Below are 20,201 nucleotides of genomic sequence, written 5' to 3'. Positions count from 1 at the left end.
TAGAAACTCTTCAGCTAAAACAACAGCCACAAAAATATTATCACTTCCTCCAATCTCAGTGAGAGGAATATCAAAGTTCAAGAAAAACTTATACACACACACACAAACATTATGTCAGCCCCTGCCAAGCTGGATCAAGTATCAGTTGCCTACTGAAACAGAAATCAGTGATGTCAATTCTAGGCATTCTCTTAGTCCAACTGGTGATGCCACAGACAAGATTAGTCCAAGAAACTCCAACAGGATACTTCTGTATCGCTATTAGAGACAGAAGAATTTAAGATCTAGGGGGGAAAAAAATGCCTGCAGGAACAAGAAAGAAGTAGACAGCTCACATTTTTTAGGCGAACGACAAGGAGGTTAGAAACACGATCTGGGGTATGGTAGATATCAATAAATGAGTAAAAGTCATCAATGGAATAATTTGCCAATTTTCAGTTTCAGTCAAAATATATGTATTCTTGAAATATTATCAGTAATCAGCAAGCCAAAATTTCCCAAACTTATTTTTTTAATTTGGTAGCAAACAGTTTAAATGTGGCAAACTGAGAAATTGACCATTCATTCTGATAGCAAAATTTTTAAATAAAAATCATACATTCTCAAGAGTTTTCAGAAAATTCAGAAGGACACAGAAATTAAGACCAGTCAGGAACTGCTCCATACTCCATTATGTGGTACAAACCCCATTTATTTCAGAACAATTTTCCTTTGTAAGAATAAAGTTACACCAAACATAAATGTTATTATTCTAGAGAAGCCAACAAAAGTGTACAGAGATTTTGCTAACACAAAGAAGTGGGGCATCAAGGGGCATTACTTTTCCTAAAAGGGATATATCCAGGATGGATTCCTGAGTACTTTTAAGGTTATGGGTGCGTTCCCAGCAGGACAGGGATGAAGAAGGAAAAAGAAGAGCAAACAGAATTTCTTCAGCTTTGGTAACCAGGGAAACAGGTATAAGATACATCAAATCTCAGAATATTTACATATCTAACTCACAGTTAAGGTATGGAAATAATATCTTCAACATAAGTTTACTTGAGAGTAAGTCTCAATCTGTTTCCTGGGACTTTTCATTTTGGTTTGTAAATCTTGTATCTGTATGGGGTACAATGGAGAACCGACGGTATTAGCTCACTCTAATAGCTTATAAACCATTGCTGAATTTCAACCCCTTAAAATATAAAAGCAGTTCATTTCTTACAATGAATGCTGGAGAAAGGGTACTGAATGACAAATCTAAGGTACAGCTTCTATGGAAAATAGCCAATTAAAGTGATACACCTGGCAGCAGTTGCCTAGCTGATCAGCACACCGGTTACTTGTAAAGTGGCGTAGCGAATATGGGGACTTCTTATGGACAAATCCATGAGAAATTAGGTTTCATTAGTCCTGCTTCTGAGAAACCAACTTGTTAAAAGAATCTAGAGTGTTAACAGTATCTTCCCTTTTAGTAAGTTGCTCAGCTGCAAAAGACTATATAAAAGAGTATGTGCATACAGCGGGACATAGGAACAGTTCCTAACTGATTCAAAACTCTGCGCCATGCACCTTATCTTAGGCTACATCTAATCAATTTTATATGCAGCACAAATTACAGGGACAGAATCATAGAATGGTTTGGATTGGAAGGGACTAAAAGATCATCATGGCCAGGGACGTCTTCCACTAGACCAGGTTACCCAAAGCCCCATCCAGCCTGGCCTTGAACACTTCCAGGGATGGGGCATCCACAGCTTCTCTGGGCAACCTGTTCCAGTGCCTCACCACCCTCACTGTAAAAAAATTCTTCCTTATGTCCATTTATACCTATCCTCTTTCAGTTTAAAACTGCTGCCCCTTGTCCTATCAGAACAGGCCTTGGTAAACGGTCCCTCCAGCTTTCTTATGAGCCCCCTTTATATATTGAAAGGCCGCTATAAGTTCTCCCCAGAGCCTTCTTTTCTCCGGGCTGAACAATTCCAACTCTCTCAGCCTGTCTTTACAGAAGAGCTGCTCCAACCCTACGAACATTTTGGTGGCCTCCTCTGGACTCGCTCCAACAGCTCCATGTCTGTCTTGTACTGGGGCCCCGGAGCTGGACGCAGTACTCCAGGTGGGGTCTCACGAGAGCAGAGTAGAGGGGCAGGATCACCTCTCTGACCTGATGGCCATGTTTCTTTTGATGCAGCTCAGGACACAACTGGCTTTTTGGGCTGTGGGTGTACGTTGCCGGGTCATGTCCAGTTTTTCAGAATGGACGATACAGTGCTTCCTAACTCAAAAATCTACTCCTCTGACTCCAAAGACCTTCGATTTGGGCTTCATGCAATTCAGGGAAGCCATGCATCACAATTCCGAGTAACTTCTACTTCCTGTTAAGTTACGCTGGAAGAATTCTTGCTTATCTTGCACAGCCACATTAATCCAATCTCTTAATTTTTTAGTTGCTGCGAGTTGTTGCCATTATGTTTGCACAACCTAATTTGATGTTTAAAATCTCAGTAAATTGCCGCAGCTGCATATCAGAGACAGCACTGTGGGCCCAAGTGTTCATTTAGATGGCTAAGCCAGACTCAGTCTGTATGACGCCTATAATGTGACTCATCACCTACTCTCTAAAGAGAGGGATGACTATTGTGCTGTAAATGTAGTCAGGACCGCAGAATACTTCCTCTGTTGCCTTGCAACAGTCTATACTGATTCCTCAGAGGGGAAATAGATCTTTGCATTTGGGTCCTGTTTATTGTAACTATCATTCTAAATGGTTGGACTTACTTGCATGTAATGAGGAAGGTAACATGCACGTCATAAGTTCTTGTATAACACAGCCTTACCTTTCCAAATATACCTACTTCAAAAGGTCTCGGCATCTCCTACCCTCCCTGTGATGCAGCTCAATATAAATAGGTGTAAGTTTTATTTCACAAGTAAACAAATATTGAGGTGTTATTTTTAAGAACAGAAGGAAACTTCAAGTGACCTATGCAGTAAGACTGGAAAGACTGATTTGGTAAATTTTTGGGGTTATTATTGACACAGATGAGAAAAAAAGATACAGTGCATTCTGAAACAGTAGTTTAAAGGCATGTGAATTGACCTATAACACAGCCTAAAAAGAATCTTGAAGACCAAGCAGAGATAAAGCGCATGCAGATAAAGCAGGCCACTCAAATTTTTCCAAGATGTCTTTCAAAGAGCTGTATGACCACTTAATCCATTTTCTCTTCTTGGAAACTGTCTGCATCATTCATGTAGGCTTCAAGATCATTATATCTCTGAAAATAAAATAAAACCTGTATTATTTTATCAATGTTTAATAACTGAGTTACATAAAGACTGTTTTTTCTTTTTCTTCACTACATTAACAAGCATGCCAATAACAATTCAGAAGCAACGATATCTGAAAGCTTGCTAAATGCAACTGTACTACAAGTTGTCTTAAAATAGTTCATAAAGTGTTTCTGAGTAAGTCAAAGTACTCCAGTGTAAACAGAACAGTAAAATATTCTTGCTGTGCCTCACGTACGTGCTTCCAATCTTTCTAAGTTACAGCCTGAGTTTGTTGTGTTGCTGTTTTCAAATGAAACAGGAGCCTGCCCACCACCGCCCAGAGATCAGGCAGCTGTCAAAAAGCTTCATGTCAAAAGCTGAGACAAACTCTGTGTGAACGCAGCAGCATACCACTGTTTGAGAGACTGGGCCAGCAGAAGTGCATGAATGGTTAAGCTGACTTACATTATCGAAGTCCAGTAATTCAGAACTGATCAATTAAATCAGACATATTATCTCAGCTTACTTTTATCTACTTGGAAAAGGATACATCAAGTAACTCAGTTGTACCTTCTGAATCCACCCACTGTCTTCCAACTGGCTGAGAAGTCGTTCAACTGTGTCTTTGACTGGTTCATCCTTAACACCATCCAACTCAGTAATGGAGCTGCAATCCACATACAACTTGTATTTGAAGTGCTTCAGATTATGATAAACTCTTGTACGATTTGCACACACCATGCCAACCTTCAAAACCTAGGTCAAAGTGAACAAATCATTCTCTCTGATACAATTGTGATTATCTTGACATTATAAACAACAGCTAAGTCAGTCTAGTAAGATTTTATCAGTCAGTCTAGTAAGAATTTTTGAATAATGAAATAAACAGAATGACACTGCATGCATAAAATCAGCACAAAACCATGTAGTTTTCACAGCCACAGCAGAATAATTTTTGAGCAAGCAGGCAGCCAGCAAGTCTATGCAAAGGCAGCTTATCAGTACTGTTTTCTTGCCAGCGCAACCATGTTTATCATTGGTAGTATCTTTCATATCTCCTGGTGGAACTTTGTTACAAAATCACCAGCATTTTAGACAACCATCATATTGTGAAAGCAGAGGAAGAGAAATTATTTGATTACTTTTGCTTAATATGTAGTACTTCATAGGGACATGAAACACCAGTTCTAGCACTTTGCAGAATGCGTAACATTCAAGATTTTTTCAATAAATACATATGAATATAAATATATGCCTAGAAACATATTTAATAGAGAGAGACTGGATTTCATAAAAATAAACCCTGAAACCTGAGGTTTTATACAATGCAAATGTTAATCTGTAACTGTCTGGGAGGTATAGCTAGGCCATAATGCTGCAGAAATCAAAGCCTCTGCATCTCCCAGTTATTACCAGTTTTACTTCCACAGTTTCCATGCAGAAAAGGCAGAACTGTCTTACTTAACAGTTTTCTTTGCAGCAGTATTTATAGATAAACAAGTAGTAAATACACATGCAAATACATAATCAGAGCAAGGAATAGTGTAGATTCATTATCATCTATCAGCACTAACATTAAATACAGGTAAGTATTTGCACATGCCTTGAACTCAGATTTTATACAAAGATGTTAAGTGGTGAAGGTGTTTACCTGAAAGTATTGACTAATATACTGGTTACGAGATTCTTTGGCAATCCTAAATCTTCACTAAGAGTATGTGAAATCTGAGGTGTGGTGAGGGAGAAAGATTCAAAGTTCATCTGCATTTAAGGACATCCTGTGTTTCACAGGAGTAAGTTTTGTCCCATTTCCACAAGAGAAGTAGTTCAAGTACATAGAATGGCAAATCAGAAGAGAAATCTATCCCCTGTAAATGACCCACAGGTTACTACTCCGACCCATGGAGACAAAGCCTGTCAGGTAGGAAATCTCTATCATCTGGCTGGTTTTCAGAGACCAGGTTTTCTACATTCAAAAGCAACATAATTAATACAAGTGTAAAGAAGTTCAGCTCCTGATACATACAGGAGAAACCGATTTGGTTTCACTGAAAAACCCCCACCATCATTGACTTATCCTTCAGGGGCAGCATTGTTTTGGACTGATGTCTTGTCACACCTTTGTGAGTAAGAACCAGATAAACGGCTAAAAGTCAAAGCTCTTTGCATCAGTAATGCGAACTGCAATTGTATTGCTATTTCAGATTACATGCACATATATCAAAAAACCAACCATGATATATATTGCAAAATGATCCTTCTGAGCCACAACAGTGATACCCTTTATTGCTGCCACTGGTAATAATCTGAATACTCTTTTCCATTATAAGAAGTTTAAGTCTTAATCAATGCTTACAACCCGCATTTTCAGGAAGCTTTTCTGAATGCATGACCAAAGGTTTACCCAAAACACCTGACCTACCTGTACAACCTCACATTAGCAGTATCTACCGACAATGACAGTAACAGAAAAGCATATTCATATTTATAAAGCTTATATAAACAAATTTTATATTTACATGTATTATTTATATATTTTCTTAAATATATGAATTAAGAAATTAAATATATTCACCAGTAGCTCAACTGATGTAAGCAGATGTAGTATCACCGAAGTCAACAGACACGCTCACTTAAAAGAACTTTTGATCTGGCTTACAGTAGATGGTTATCAACTGAAATTTTAACCATCTTGAGATAAAAAATTCCTATTACTATATTGCAAATCTCTACTGATCATGCACATGTACCTATATGCAGCTCCACTTCCTACTCTCCTACTAAAAATCTAAGGCTTGTGTTTGCTGCTATAGGTGCTTCTGAACTGCAAGACCTACTAACTAATGCATAACCTTGATTCATTCAAATTTCCAGAAGTGCCATTTCAAATACTGAAACAATCAAGAACTGAAGTGTTTCATAGACCATGTCATAATTTTCCAAGTATCACGAGCAACAAGGTGTGGCATCTGGAACATTATGTGATGTATAACAGGAGATAACTATTCTGCATCAAACTGATGGCCCAGTTCTTCCCCTGTAACAACAGCTCGCAGGAGATACTTAGGAAGTTAGTACAAGATGCAGGAGAAACACCAGAACAATCATAACATTACCATACAGCTTCTAGCAGTCAACAGTTAAGATAGTCTGTATCATCACAACTATGACGTTCCATAGTGTGGAAGAAGCTTCCTCAATAACCTGTCCAATCCATTTTGGGACTCACTAACACTTTTAGCTTCTAAAGTATCATGTGGCAATGAGCTTCACAGCTCATTTATGTGCAAGGTGTAAAGTATTTCTACACTGGAGAAATGCCAGAGGCAAATAGCTAAATATCATAAAATGTAATTACGTGTTGCATTTTTAAAGTAAGAAAGATTGTCTAAAAATACAATGCTATTCCAGAATGCAGCTTTGGAAAGAATCTCAGTACTGTACTCACTCTGATTTTTTCCCCTTGCAGTTCTCAGTGACTCTGTCCTAATGCTTAACTTATCTACTCAAGCTGGCCATATCAGCCAAAGTTGTGTTAAATCACTTTGTACGGAATGCAGGAGCACAGCCTGACAATAGCACAACATGTAGTGACCGAATTCATGTCCTCTAAGCATGATTAAAAACAGAAGCAGAACACCAAGACTGAGTGTGGAAAACAGTTTATAATCCAGGTGACACAGGAGCAAAGAAGTGTGGGGGACATCTGTACCTCTAAACTGTTCAAATCTCCCTGACCACGGAGGAATGAGAATTGGCAGCTACACTCAGAACAATCACTGCAAGCCTAAGCAAAACTCGAACAGCTGTTTCTCTTCTCTTTCTACTGGCAAAGCAGAATACTTCAGAGATGAGAGAAAAGGAAAGTTTTATGCAGAAGAGGAGGGTTGGAGGTCTGTTTTTGTTCTCTCCACTTTTCTCGGGTATTTTCAAATAAAACTGTAGAAAATGGTCCAACTACGTGTTTCCATTCAATCTGATCTGCCAGTGCTGAACTGCCTTCTCTTTCAGTCAATTAAGTTCTTAAAGTGCTAGTTTTATGTAGCTCTGTGTGCCTTTTTAATTTTTTTCCCCTCCTTTCTTTTTTCCCACTTCGCAGGACAAGTTGATCAACGCATTGCCAGGAGAACTTCAAAGACTACTTGAGAACAGTACCTTAAGCTGTCTAAATTACAGGTCACCATAAGAACACGCATGTTGCATTACAAAGACACTATCAAAAATTACTGGAAAGTGCTCAGTAACTCTCTCCTGGGTCTGTTCTACAGCCCCTGAGCTATACTGAGCATGCACATAGCAGGCATCTCACCAGATGCTGGGGTCCACAGGGCAAAAAAAGCTCTCATTTTCTACTCTTAAAATGAAGAGGACAAAATTGAACTAGTAAGTTAGTTCAATGTTCAGTAGGATATGTCAAGTTTTTCCCAAAGTAAAAAATAGTCAATGTCCAAGTGGAGAACAGTGATGAGTGGTGTTCCTCAGGGGTCAGTACTGGGACCAGCACTGTTCAACATCTTTGTCTGCGACATGGACAGCGGGATCAAGCGCACCCTCAGCAAGTTTGCTGACAACAAGCTGTGCAGTGTGGTCGACATGCTGGAGGGAAGGGATGCCACCCAGAGGGACATTGACAGGCTCGAGAGGTGGGCCTGTGCGAACCGCATGAAGTTCAACAAGACCAAGTGCAAGGTCCTGCACATGGGTCGGCGCAATCCCAAGCACGACTATAGGCTGGGTGAGGAATGGATTGAAAGCAGCCCCGAGGAGAAGGACTTGGGGGTATTGATTGATGAGAAGCTCAACATGAGCTGGCAGTGTGCACTTGCAGCCCAGAAAGCCAACCGTGTCCTGGGCTGCATCACAAAAAGTGTGACCAGCAGGTCGAGGGAGGTGACTCTGCCCCTCTACTCCGCTCTTGTGAGACCCCACCTGGAGTACTGCGTCCAGCTCTGGGGGCCCCAGGACAGGAGAGACATGGAGCTGTTGGAGCGAGTCCAGAGGAGGCCACGAAGCTGATCAGAGGGCTGGAGCACCTCTCCAATGAGGACAGGCTGAGAAAGTTGGGATTGTTCAGCCTGGAGAAAAGGCAGCTCTGGGGAGATCTAATTGCAGCTTTCCAGTACCTGAAGGGGCCTACAGGAGAGATGGTGAGGGACTGTTTATGAGGGAGTGTAGTGACAGGACAAGGGGTAATGGGTTTAAGCTGAAGGAGGGTCGATTTAGATTAGGTGTTAGGAAGAAATTCTTTACTGTTAGAGTGGTGAGGCACTGGAACAGGTTGCCCAGAGAGGTTGTGGAGGCCCCATCCCTGGAAGTGTTTAAGACGAGGCTGGATGAGGCTTTGGGCAACCTGGTCTAGTGGAGGGTGTCCCTGCCCGCAGCAGGGGGGTTGGAACTAGATGATCTTTAAGGTCCCTTCCAACCCAAACCATTCTATGATTCTATGATAGTCAACGCTTTATGTAGGACAACGTTTGGACAGCAGTGAGGGAATTGCTGCTGCTATTTCCACAGTTAAGTTGGAAGTTGAGTAAAGATTAAATTCTTGTGCTAGTTCACTTATTACTTCTGGTTAGGTAAGGCACACACTTCCCATGAAAAAATGAAAATTTTTAAATTAGTGATCTATATTTAGAGACCCGTATGTAAGGAAAAACAATAACTGTACGACGGACTGCAGTATCAGTGCTAGTATGATTGCCAAGGACTTACTGTTTTCCTGCAATAAACTAGGGGAAAAGCCTTTGCTGGAAAAGCCTTGCTCTCTTGACTATCACGCACACACAGACTTACCAAAACAGTGTATTAACAACTGCTGCTCAGAAGGATCCGTAATCTATTTGAGAAAAAACGTGGCATAAATTTTCCTAGATTCTCCATTACGCGCAGAGCCCAATATGACATAATGATAATCACACTGATGCCCCTCAAATTTCTAAGGTGGAATATTTGCAAAGATCCAAACAATATAGGCTTGAGCTTCAGTAAGGTGCACTTCCAGTCTGATGAGGGCTTCACTTTATTTTTATATAAGAAATCCTATTATACTCCATTTCAACATGTATTGTAAATAAAACTTGTCCTGACACTTTTCAGCAAATACTGTGAGGAACTTCAGCTGTATTCAGAAATTCTTTTACACTCACAAAGAAAAGGAATTTACCTTCTATACCTCCTGAAAGAGAAGAAAGGCAGAATTTGGGTATCAGCTTGGTACATAACTGTAGCAATATTTTATTCTTGACAAATTGTGTGCTTTGAGTTTATCATAAAAGGTCATGAATGACATTACTTAAGAAGACTATATGCATACCTAATCATAACAATTACTTGTAGCTGTAAATTTGAAGGGAAGATCCCTAAATTTTAGGAACACCCAGGTTCTGAAGAGCTGAGGTCTTCCAAAAGTCTCAACTGTGAAATATAACAAAATTGACTGCTCAGGTCATCTAAAATGACTGCCTAGTCCAACATCATGTACAACATGAAAGATGTGCTTCATTTCAAAAATACAATTTAATCCAAAATGTCCTAGCAGAGACAACTGAGTGAGAAAAACATGCAAGACTACCTAAATGGAAATGTTTTCTAGTTTGGATGAGTAGTTCTGATAATGTAGTAATGAAAAAAAGGCTCTAATAAAATGCACTGAAGTAGTTAGGAACAAGTCTTCTCAAAAGGATACCAGCAATTTCAAGTGTCAATGCAACTGAGATGTCAAGATACTTTGCCCTGGGTGAAGAGCTCTGGGAAAGAGCAGATGTCAAAAAATCCGAAGAATGAAGCAGTATATTCTGACTAGGCTGCACTTGGACTATCAGAATGACAGTGGCACTATTTCACTCAATGTTCTGACCTCGAGCAAACAAGAACAGCTGGAGTGCACATGCACACTCCAAATGCTAGAGGCGTACTAGGCACAGGCAAACCTAGTGATCCAATGTAGAAAAAACCTTACTTGCAACAAAATAGAAAACAATCATTCAATGAAGATGAGAACAGAAAGTCCCTTTTAGAATGTTTCTGAAAGCTAATCAATGCAAGATTCCTGCTGGGAAAGTCTTTGGAGCATAATAGGCACACATAAAGGTAAAGGGCTTTCAAGTGATCTAATTTCAGTGAAAAGATATTCTGATGTTTAGAATATATGTAAATCTGAGGGAAATGTCATTCTTGATTTAAAGCCTCAGACTCCTGGCATACGGAGACAGGATCTATTCAAGATTAAAAAAAAAAATCATAGTATTTCTCAGGTACTTGGCGAAAACCAGGAATGCCAGGCACGTGCAGAGCATCACTCAGTTGTGCAATTTACCACTGGTTTTCCTTTCTTTAAGATACGCATCCGCTTTAGGATTTCCAATCTTCTCTTAAATGTTCTCTGACAAAACAAAAAACTGGTTTAGAAATAACTGATTGAGTGCTCATATTAGAACTTTGGTTAGTATGTGGATCTACATGTGTGCTGCCAGCCTCTTTGACACACAAACTGCCTCCCCATGCACCACAGAAGACAAGCATGCTGAGTAGGATGCGTAGGATGCCATGTACCTAGAGTTTCCTTCTTGCAGTGGATGAAACTCAAGACTGTAAAGATTTGAAGCAGAGGAAAAATTGAGGCAAATGTCATTTTTGACTTGAAGGTAAGAGTTATCATTAAACCCTATAATATGTCTTAGAGCCCTTTATCTTTTTTATTATGAAGTACAGCTCATGGTTGGGTACACTTACTAGCAGTCAGTGCAGTGCAAGTACATATGCTGCATCAGATACGAATATTAAGTGGCAAAAGTGGGGATCACGGATCATTGTGATGCAGGCAAAAACAAAGGTCATAGAAAAACAACAGATTTATTTGCTTGATAAAAGTTAGGTTTATTTGAGGATACTTTTTATTACCTCTTTCCCAAGATATAAGAAAGGATGGAGGGGTGGGGAGCAGGGGGGAATGCCTCTATTCATCCTTTTAAGTTTCACAGGAGCTTCCTTCATAATTCCTGGCTAAATCCAGATTATACTCCTCCAAAGTGCAAAATGGTCCTCATATTTTAAAATTTAATAAGGTTTAGACATGGAAATACAGTAGCTTAACTCTTGCCTGTAGCATTATAGACATTAGATATTTTGATAGGATTTCTATTCTTTGTATGATTTTCTGTAACACTAGGCAAAGCTTAAAAATAATTATATAGGGTGTTTGTTTGAAGTTACCTGCTTGTCATCTGACATGAAGTCATCTGCTTCCAAAGTTCTACTATTATAAAGCTTTCCAGAGAGCAGCACATTAAACTTGCAATAGCGATTCAATTCACACGCCTGACAAGACATATTTTTTGGATTTTTCAAGATGATGCGAACATCTGGGTAACAATCCACACGCTCCTGAAAAAGAGATTTCAAATAACATTAAAGAATCTCTCTAAATGGAAAGATACTTCAAATAGGCTGCTGAGTACTCTGTACTCGCAGTAAATTAGAACAAGAGAAACCAAAGAGATTCAAATCTGAAGTGTTTCACCATTCAGCTATGATCATATACCTTCTCAATCATTTTCCAACACTTCACTTAGTTCTAATCCATTAATTCCTTCTTTTGGCTTCAGACCTAAAGAATGGCTCCTGCATCCTGACACTTATTCTTCTATCATCTCTTTTTTTTTTTTTGAGGGGGTGAAGGTGCAACTGTGTAAGTCAGTCTAATTCAAATAAATACACTGTATCTCTCCACCTCCCATACTCCATTATTACAGTGATTATTAGATCACCACACCTATGGCACTAATACTGCTCTAGTAATTCACATGCAATGACTATGTTACTGCATATTGACTTTTTTTTATTTAAAAGTAATAGAAGGTTCATTATGAACATATTGGTTTGTCTTTTTGTGGGAGGAGTAAGAAATTTTGTTATAATGTTTAGCAAGTCACAAAAAATCCTCAAAAAGTCATCTGCTGAAGTTAGCAGAAGCAGCATTCAGGTAACTGAGAACAGATTCTGTTATCTAGATGTTTATCTGATTATAAACACATAAAATACTTTTGATATTTACAAATATCAAAACCAGTTACATAAATAACAATGAGTTTCTATTTAAAAAGTATATAGAATTATAGTGATTATTGTACCTTTACTGAGAATTACAGTATAAGAAAAAAATCTGTCAGTAATAATACGATTTGGAGCCCACTTCACTACGTAAAGTGGAAGCTACATACCTTGTATCGATCTTTCCAGCGACTTCTAGAGATTAAGTTCTCAAGACGAGGCTGAATGAAGCGGTCATCCAAATAATGGAGTGAGAGCAACATATCTTGCGCATACTGCTTTTGTCTTGTTCCATCTGTTCAGTGAGAGTCATTACTAATTTGCTGACCACCCTATGTTGCACAACTTTCTTCAAATAAAATTTTCAAAGACATTATGCTTCTGCATATTAAGAACTATGAACTATTTTAATATATTATTACTGAATACTTTTGATACTGTTATCCATAAAAGTGATCCATGCATCTTTGATAAACTGATGTATTTAATTATTTTAAAAGTCTGCATCACAAGAGGTACATGAATAAATTCTACTATCAAGACTAAAGTGAAAAGCTGGAGGCCCATTCACTCGATCCCATTTAAAAGAATGGAAAAGGGAAAGGGGGAAGTGTTTTGCTTTTTGTCTACTTTATGCAAGCTGTTCACAATGCATAAAGGAGGAGGCTGCAATCCATGAAAACAAACTGCCCTGAGCTGCTTCACAGCAGAAATTTTGACAATTCTCCTTCATTTATAAAGAACATATAGAAACTGACCTTTATACTTCAGCAGCACAGTCAGATGCCTTGAGTTAGGCAGCATAAGTACTTCCAAAGACTTACTCAAGCAACAGAAATAAACAAGAATGAGGATGCGTAAAACTACCACTGTTCCACAACTGCCTCCCAAATATGTGTTGGATTCCAAGAATTAAACAGGACTTTCACTGATGCAGGCCAGTTTGTACTGTCTCGAGCTTCAGCATGTACAGACATATAAATTAATTCAGCCACCTTCCCTAGTCTTTTAGCAATGCTGTTATCAAAGGAACAGACTGAGAAGGACCACTGACTATCTAGCTTTCTATATAAAACCAGTTAATTGTCATTATCATTACAGTCACAATAATTACAATTAATTGTTTTCCATATACACTTTACACACACATTTTCAGTGTCAGCTATACTAAAAGCTTGAAGAGGCTGTGCTAGACCATAAAAATCCCTCACAATAAAAAGCAAGTCTGAACTCTAATACTAAAGTGGCTGCTCTTGATTCAAACTAATTAACAGATTCACTTCCACTTAATGCAGAAAAATCCATTCAGTGTTATAAAAATCTATCTTTGTAATGCTAGGCTATGTTCATACTATACAATGTTCTTCAGAAAGATCGAATACAACCTCCAACTCACCCACATAGCTGCTTTACTTCCAGCACCTTGGCAATAAGTTTAGTTTTGTACAGCAGATACAATTTGAAACAGAAGGAAGCTATTAAAACATAAAACTGGCAAAGTTTACTTATTGCTTCTCATAAGCTTGTTTTCACCTGGTAAAACAAACAAAACAAAACTAACACCTGAAAGAACTAGCAGTGGTAGATGAAAGAAATTTTTAGCTCCAAAAATACACAGCCTTTATTCTGAAGTCTGCAGTGTACTTCAGTTTCTCCCTTCCCTTAGCTCCCGATGACACCAAAACTTCCTCTCTTTGGCACTTTGCTGACTCCTTCCAAAACCTGACACTGACGGTCCTCTCATTAATCTCGTCTTTACAGTGCTTCTGAAACTGCATGTGAGGTTGCCATTCAGCCCAACTAGGCCAAATGCCAAAAAGCATTTCCTCAGCAAGAACAAGACAAGAAGTACTGACTGCAGCTGAAATGTACTTATCTGAAAGCACAAATGTTAAAAAAAAACAAAAGGAAAAAACATCAGATGTGGAGTGATCTCCGTAATTAAAATTATTTATTATCTATCAAATTCATCAGAAAAAGCTATAGAGCATGTGACATTTTGACAAATCAGCTCACCTTGCAATGTCTTCATTGAGATATCTACTTTGAAATTAATTTCACTTTCATGTTGGAACTGTTACTACTGCTCAGTAACACAAAAAACACTTCCGTACACCTCAGGATGCCTTCTAGGCTTAAAAGAATTAAGTCTACACATTTTTCCAAAATTACTCTATCCTCTTCAGATAGGTTTTGTTTTTCCCCCAAAGTTACAGAGCAGCAAAACTAAGAACAGATCTCAGGACTCTCAGTCCTATATTCTAATCAGAAGACACATCTTTCCCTAGAATAACTTTGCATAACTTTGAATGCTCTATTATATTATTTAATGCAATTTACTTACCATATAATGAGCTCAGAAAAGTGTCATCAATTGCATTTATGAGGAAAGCCTTTACTATTCTTTTAAAGTGTACAGAATGATCACAGCGAGATACTGGGAAGAAAGCAATATAACCAGAATTAAAAAAAAAAAAAGAAAAAAGTGTAAGCAATGTTAAAAATACAGTAGGAATTATTTTTTTCTATTATTGTAAATTCAGAATTTTAAAGTCATTTAAATATGGATCTGAAAAGAATTTCAATGTACAATATCCACACCTTGCCTTTAAATAGTGCTTCTCATCCCATCTTAATGAATTTTAGCATCCTAAAGTCACACACCCTTTCAGCAAGAGCCCACAGTAAGAGCTACAAACATTAAAAGAAGACAATAATTTGTTCTATGAATAGCAGGAAATAATGCAAACCAGCGAAGGCCATATTTATGTTTTTTTCTTTTGTTTGTTTCTTCTTTTTTCTAACTTTCTTTCAAATACACACAATTCTGCTCAGGTCTTTACTGGGGAAGAAATACCACAAATGCTTGAGACCATCTACGCTAGCACTGACTGTCCAGTCAGTACATACCTGCTTCTGAACAACAAAATATGAAAGACGTTTCAGCTGAGATAGAGTTAATTTTCTTTCTAGTAGCTGGTACAGTGCTGTGGTTTGCATTTAGTGTGAGAATAAGCTGATAACACACTGATGTTTTTAGTTGTCGCTAGGTAGTTGTAGTGTTTACACTCAGTGAATGACTTTTCAGCTTCTCATGCCCTGCCAGGTGCACAAGAAGCTGGGAGAGCACAGCCAGGACAGCTGACCCAGACTGGCCAAAGGGATATTCCCTGCCATATAATGATGTGCTCCAGATATAACTGGGGAAGATAGCCGGTAGGCAGAACTGCTGCTCGGAAACAGACTGGGCATCGGGGTTGTTTTTTTTTCTTTCTGCATGTGGTGAGCAATTGCATTTGTGCATCACTTGGTTTGTTATCATTATTCTTATTATTCTCTTCCTTTATTATCCTATTAAACTGTCTTTATCTCAACCCACGAGTTTTTTTCCATTCTCCTCCCCATCCCCTTGCAGGGGAGGGATGAGCGAACGGCTCCCTTCCTTCCCCTCAAATTACACCCTCCCTTTAATAAGATACAGAAAGACTGTAAAAGTTTACTGTAGAAATCAGAGTACTTCCACAATAAATTGAAGCCTTTTAGGAATCTGCTTTTAAACTATCATATCCTATGACAAACTATTTATATTTACAGTCCATTAATATTTATTACAGCACTACAAGCATGTTATACATACAGAATTCTCACTAAGTTTGATCTTACAGCGTGGGATGTAGTATGCCAGCAACTCGCTATTCGATGTATTTAGTTCCTTCTGTTGTGGCTGGTTTTCACTCTTTATGTGCTCTGTGTTGTCATCATCATCATCTTCCTCTTCCTCTACTATAAAATCTTTCATGCTGTCACTGTCAGTTTCACTACCTTCTGCTGGTGTGAGGGACAAGTGACAGAGTGATTCCACTTCTGCATCATCATCAGAATCCTGATTAAATTTCAAAAAAGTATTTCAGTGTTTGCACTGACGAAATACCACATATACTGGATAAGATTTTTGACTTTCTAATAACACTATTTGTTCAATGAACAAGAAATAATATGTTTCCAAAAAATACATCACTCTGTACTAGATGACAATTACTTTCAGTTTTAAATCAGCCATCTCCATGTACCTTTTTTCAGTCTATTTGTAGGAATTAAGCTAACATGAGATCTCTAAGTTACTTCAGCAGGTATTTTGCTTCTTGATAAAAATCATTTGATAGTCATCTTGTGTCTCTTCTTTACAGGAAAAAAAAAAGGAATGATAAAGAAGTTTTTCCATTCTGACTATGCAGAGAAGATATACCTGTGTTCTAAGCTGCTTAGTCATTAGAATGCCTGAAAGAGTAAATGAAAGGAAATTTTTACATCCTCAGTGATTAAAACTAAAGATAAAGGTTTTCAGCAGTCAATATTGTTATCTAGTTAACGTGACAACTGTTAAAATGTGACAGAACTACTGACTTGCCATGAAGAAAAACAAAACCAAAGTAAATAAAATCCCACTGATTCATATCTATTAGTCTTTGCCTTCCGCTACATTCATTATTTTCTCCAATTGAATTTCAAAGATAAAATCCAGACCTCACAATTTTCACTGCTGCAGGATCTCCGAGTTGCTCTTCGTGTTGCAAGTTCTTTCAATTTTGCAAACACTTTCTGTTTCCTATTAGTAGAAACATTTTCTGTAGAGCAGGTTTTATCAGGCTGCTGTTCTTCAGAACTCTCATCTTCATCCATTATACAGCGGCGTTTAGCAAAAACTTTTCTAACAAGTATATCACTGTCCTCACTTTCATCACTGTCATACAAGACAGAGGTGTTCAACCTTTTACGCTTTCCAGGCATGATGCACTCATCCTCACCATCTTCTGTTACTTCCCCGTCATGGCTTTTCTTTTCCTGATCCGAAAAGCTGTTCTTCAGAACAGCTTCATCTTTTTCATCTACTTCATCTTCTGATGTGGTAGCCTCTTCCTCCTCAGAGGTACGTGAGGATTCATCATCGCTGTCAAGTAGTATGAGCTCCCTCCTAGTGCGTCTCCAATCAACTCGGGATTTGGATGACAGTCCTGTTCCTGTTGTCTTATTTCTTGTTTCATATCTTCTGACAACTGCTTTTATCTCCATTGGAAGGCTGTGACAACGCACCAAAATATAAACTGGTAGAAAAAAGCACTTATTTCATTATGCCATTAAAAAAAAAGTACAAGGGCACACATATTTTATCACATACACTTATGACTTACCAATTATTGAGACACACACAGAAATTGGCACCAAACAAAACTAAGCATGCACAATAACTTCTGAAGAGGATATACCTGACTCAAAAACTGTAGAAGAGCAAAACTGTCCGCACCCAGCATGAATGAAATGGAAAAATCAGGCCTGAAGTGCAGCTACAGATCCCATCATCCCGTCCAAAACTGGAAGCCTACAGCCGAGGCAGAGAGCTTCCCAGCTCCTGAAGAGCAACATACACCGCTCGTTCGGGATCATTACCATCAGGCCTCACTGAAGAGAGGCCCTGCCTCCACAACCGCTGCCCTCAGCTAGGAAGGGACCACCTCGCACAGGGTGACGGGCCTACCCCTACCTGCCCGCCCCGCAGCGGGCAGCGGCGCCCTGAGGCGGGTCGCGCCCAGCTGTCGCGGCCCGCTCCCGACTCTACAGAGCGGCCCGAGCCAGCAGAGCCCATCCCACCCGAGGGCTGTCGCGGCCATGACACAGACAAGCCTTCCCCCCTCCCCGTCCCTCGGCAGCTCGCGCAGCAGCCGTTACTTTTACCGTTAACGTTCCCGCGGTTCGGCGCTGGAGCCGCTGAGGAGAGACTACCGCCTCCGGCACCTCGCGCGCCGCGATTGGCTGTCGCCCCCTGTCACTCAACTGCCGCGATATTTACGGAAGTGCCGGTAGGCTGTGGTGGAGGAATGTGTGTCACATGGTGTGCCCGGGCTCTGCGGGTTGGCGCGCAGTGCTGGAGAGACGGAGATGGCGGGTTCGAGTCCCGCCGCCGGCCGGGAGCGGCAGCCTCGCTCTCCTCTCCTCTCTTCCGGCGCCTCAGCCGGCAGGTTTGAAGCAGCATTAGTGTGGTAGTTTAGTTGTGGTCGCGTTTGTGCTCGCCCTGGATGCGTTCCTGAGGAAAATCTGTATGAGTTTTGTGCCAGTTGCACATAAGAGGTGAAAAACACCGGTGTCTGCTTATCTCTTATGCAAACATTGTGGATTGAGATCTGCAAGGTTGGTATGAGAAGCAGCCAAAGGAGTTTTAGGGCAGCAAGATGGCCCTGTTTTGGCTAGAGAATGAGGAATAAACAGATAGATGGTTTCTATGCAGAATTTTGAAGACCACGGTGCCTGGAGTGAGACCTTTTGCTTCATTATCTGTGAAATGAATATTAAAGTTGACACCTCTAAATATGGTAATAAGCTAAGAGGAGTACATGCTAAACATAGGTGACTATAGTACTTGACTCTCCACCCGAATCATGTTAACTGTCACCCCTGGGAGGGAACAGCTAAGGTTGGGCCACAAAGGATATTGAGGAAGTTACCCCCAGGGGGGAGAGAAGAAATCAAAGACCCCAAACAGGCAGTCGACAAGCTTTGCTCCTTCTCCTCCACCCAAGAGAGGGACACCTTCTTGCTAAGCATTGCGCCTTCACCGTTTAGTGAAGAGTACCTGGGATAGTATTTTGCTAGCATTATAATTATAATCACATATTAGTGCTATTGCAGTAAGTGCATTTACCAATGGCAATTCTGAACTCTTTATATCTGTCGCTTTAATAAAACTTCTGTTTCAACTTTGCGAAACTGTCTCACTGAAAGTCCTTTGGGGGCTCTGACAGGCAAACATTAACTCCAGTATGTGGCTGTATATATAATCCTTTAGACATAAACTGTTGACCAAGTCTGGGACTAAGACTGGACCTAGCTGCACCTAGGCTCCTCTCTGGGAAGGAATTTAGAAAGCAAGGGGGTCCTTTCTGAGCCTTGTGACTCAATGGGAGGGCCTCCCTCAGCCACACGTCAGACTCATACCCTTTACGTGACAAGCATGTGAGGTATGGCACCTCCCCAAAGGGGATGCCAGGTGACCGGTCACTGAGGAGTGGCCTGGCCTGAGGCTTACCCCGTGAAAGCAGCACCCTCACAGCCACTTCCACTCTTCTTCTCTGCTGCCTTGGGAACAAACCTAGTTTTATTACGTTCGACCCCCAAATGATTCACAGATTCACAGATTGGTAGGGACTGGAAGGGACCTCTGGAGATCATCTAGTCCAACCCCCCTGCTAAAGCAGGATCTTCCAGAGCAGGTTGCACAGGATCACATCCAGGTGGGTTTTGAATATCTCCAGAGAAGGAGACTTCACAACATCTCTGGGCAGCCTGTTCCAGTGCTCGGTCAGCCTCGGAGTGAAGAAGTTTTTCCTCACGTTGAGATGGAACTTCCCATGTTCCAGTTCATGCCTGTTGCCCCTTGTCCTGTCACTGGGCACCATCCAGAAGAGTCTGGCCCCTTCCTCTAGACATCCACCCTTCAGATATTTGTAAGTATTAATGAAATCCCCTCTCAGTCTTCTCTTCTCCAGACTAAACAGACCCAGGTCTCTCAGCCTTTCCTCATAGGAGAGATGCTCCAGTCCCCTAATCATCTTTGTAACCCTCCGCTAGACTCTCTCCAGTAGTTCCCTGTCTTTCTTGAACTGGGGAGCCCAGGACACATTATTCCAAATGTGACCTCACCAGGGCAGAGTAGAGGGGAGGGATAACCTCCCTCCACCTGCTCACCATGCTCTTCTTAATGCACCCCAGGGTACCATTGGCCTCCTTGGCCGTGAGGGCCCATTGCTGGTCATGGAGAGCTTCTTGTCCACCAGGGCTCCCAGGTCCTTCTCCACAGTGCTGCTTCCCAGCAGGTCAACCCCTGACCTGTACTGGTGCTTGGGGTT

General features: G+C 40.3%; 1 protein-coding gene across 4 annotated transcripts; it reads right to left on the bottom strand.

Annotated features, from left to right (window-relative positions):
* Nucleotides 1-673: 673 nt before the first annotated feature.
* Nucleotides 674-18,108, bottom strand: CCDC82 (coiled-coil domain containing 82). 4 transcript variants are annotated; one of them, XM_054802912.1, is made up of 8 exons: nucleotides 18,034-18,090; nucleotides 16,828-17,380; nucleotides 15,967-16,186; nucleotides 14,648-14,740; nucleotides 12,474-12,598; nucleotides 11,467-11,637; nucleotides 3,826-4,011; nucleotides 674-3,260 (listed from the first exon to the last, which is right to left on the bottom strand). In XM_054802912.1, the coding sequence occupies exons 2-8, from the start codon at nucleotides 17,371-17,373 to the stop codon at nucleotides 3,195-3,197; spliced, it is 1,407 nt and encodes a 468-aa protein (XP_054658887.1). In that variant the 5' UTR covers nucleotides 17,374-17,380; nucleotides 18,034-18,090; the 3' UTR covers nucleotides 674-3,194. The 4 variants fall into 4 exon arrangements, with proteins under 4 accessions (XP_054658887.1, XP_054658878.1, XP_054658902.1 ...); XM_054802903.1 differs by lacking the exon at nucleotides 18,034-18,090 and adding an exon at nucleotides 17,493-18,008 and having other exon boundaries at nucleotides 16,828-17,405; XM_054802927.1 differs by lacking the exons at nucleotides 674-3,260; nucleotides 3,826-4,011; nucleotides 18,034-18,090 and adding exons at nucleotides 4,026-9,430; nucleotides 17,493-18,010 and having other exon boundaries at nucleotides 16,828-17,405.
* Between the last annotated feature and the right edge of the window lie 2,093 nt (nucleotides 18,109-20,201).

Source organism: Grus americana, chromosome 1 (genome assembly GCF_028858705.1).
Source record: "Grus americana isolate bGruAme1 chromosome 1, bGruAme1.mat, whole genome shotgun sequence".
Taxonomy (NCBI): domain Eukaryota; kingdom Metazoa; phylum Chordata; class Aves; order Gruiformes; family Gruidae; genus Grus; species Grus americana.
Note: the sequence above shows the minus strand (reverse complement) of the source record. Positions and strands in the feature narration are given on the sequence as shown.

What these genes read in the sequence shown, in the direction of transcription:
- CCDC82 (XM_054802912.1), bottom strand. Translation starts at nt 17,373, where the DNA reads ATGGAGATAAAAGCAGTTGTCAGAAGATATGAAACAAGAAATAAGACA. An exon ending in TTTTCTGAGCTCATTATATG is followed by an intron (nt 12,599 to 14,647) that starts GTAAGTAAATTG and finishes CTCACTGAACAG; the next exon opens with ATGGAACAAGACAAAAGCAG. An exon ending in TCATGTCAGATGACAAGCAG is followed by an intron (nt 4,012 to 11,466) that starts GTAACTTCAAAC and finishes ACTTTGACCTAG; the next exon opens with GTTTTGAAGGTTGGCATGGT.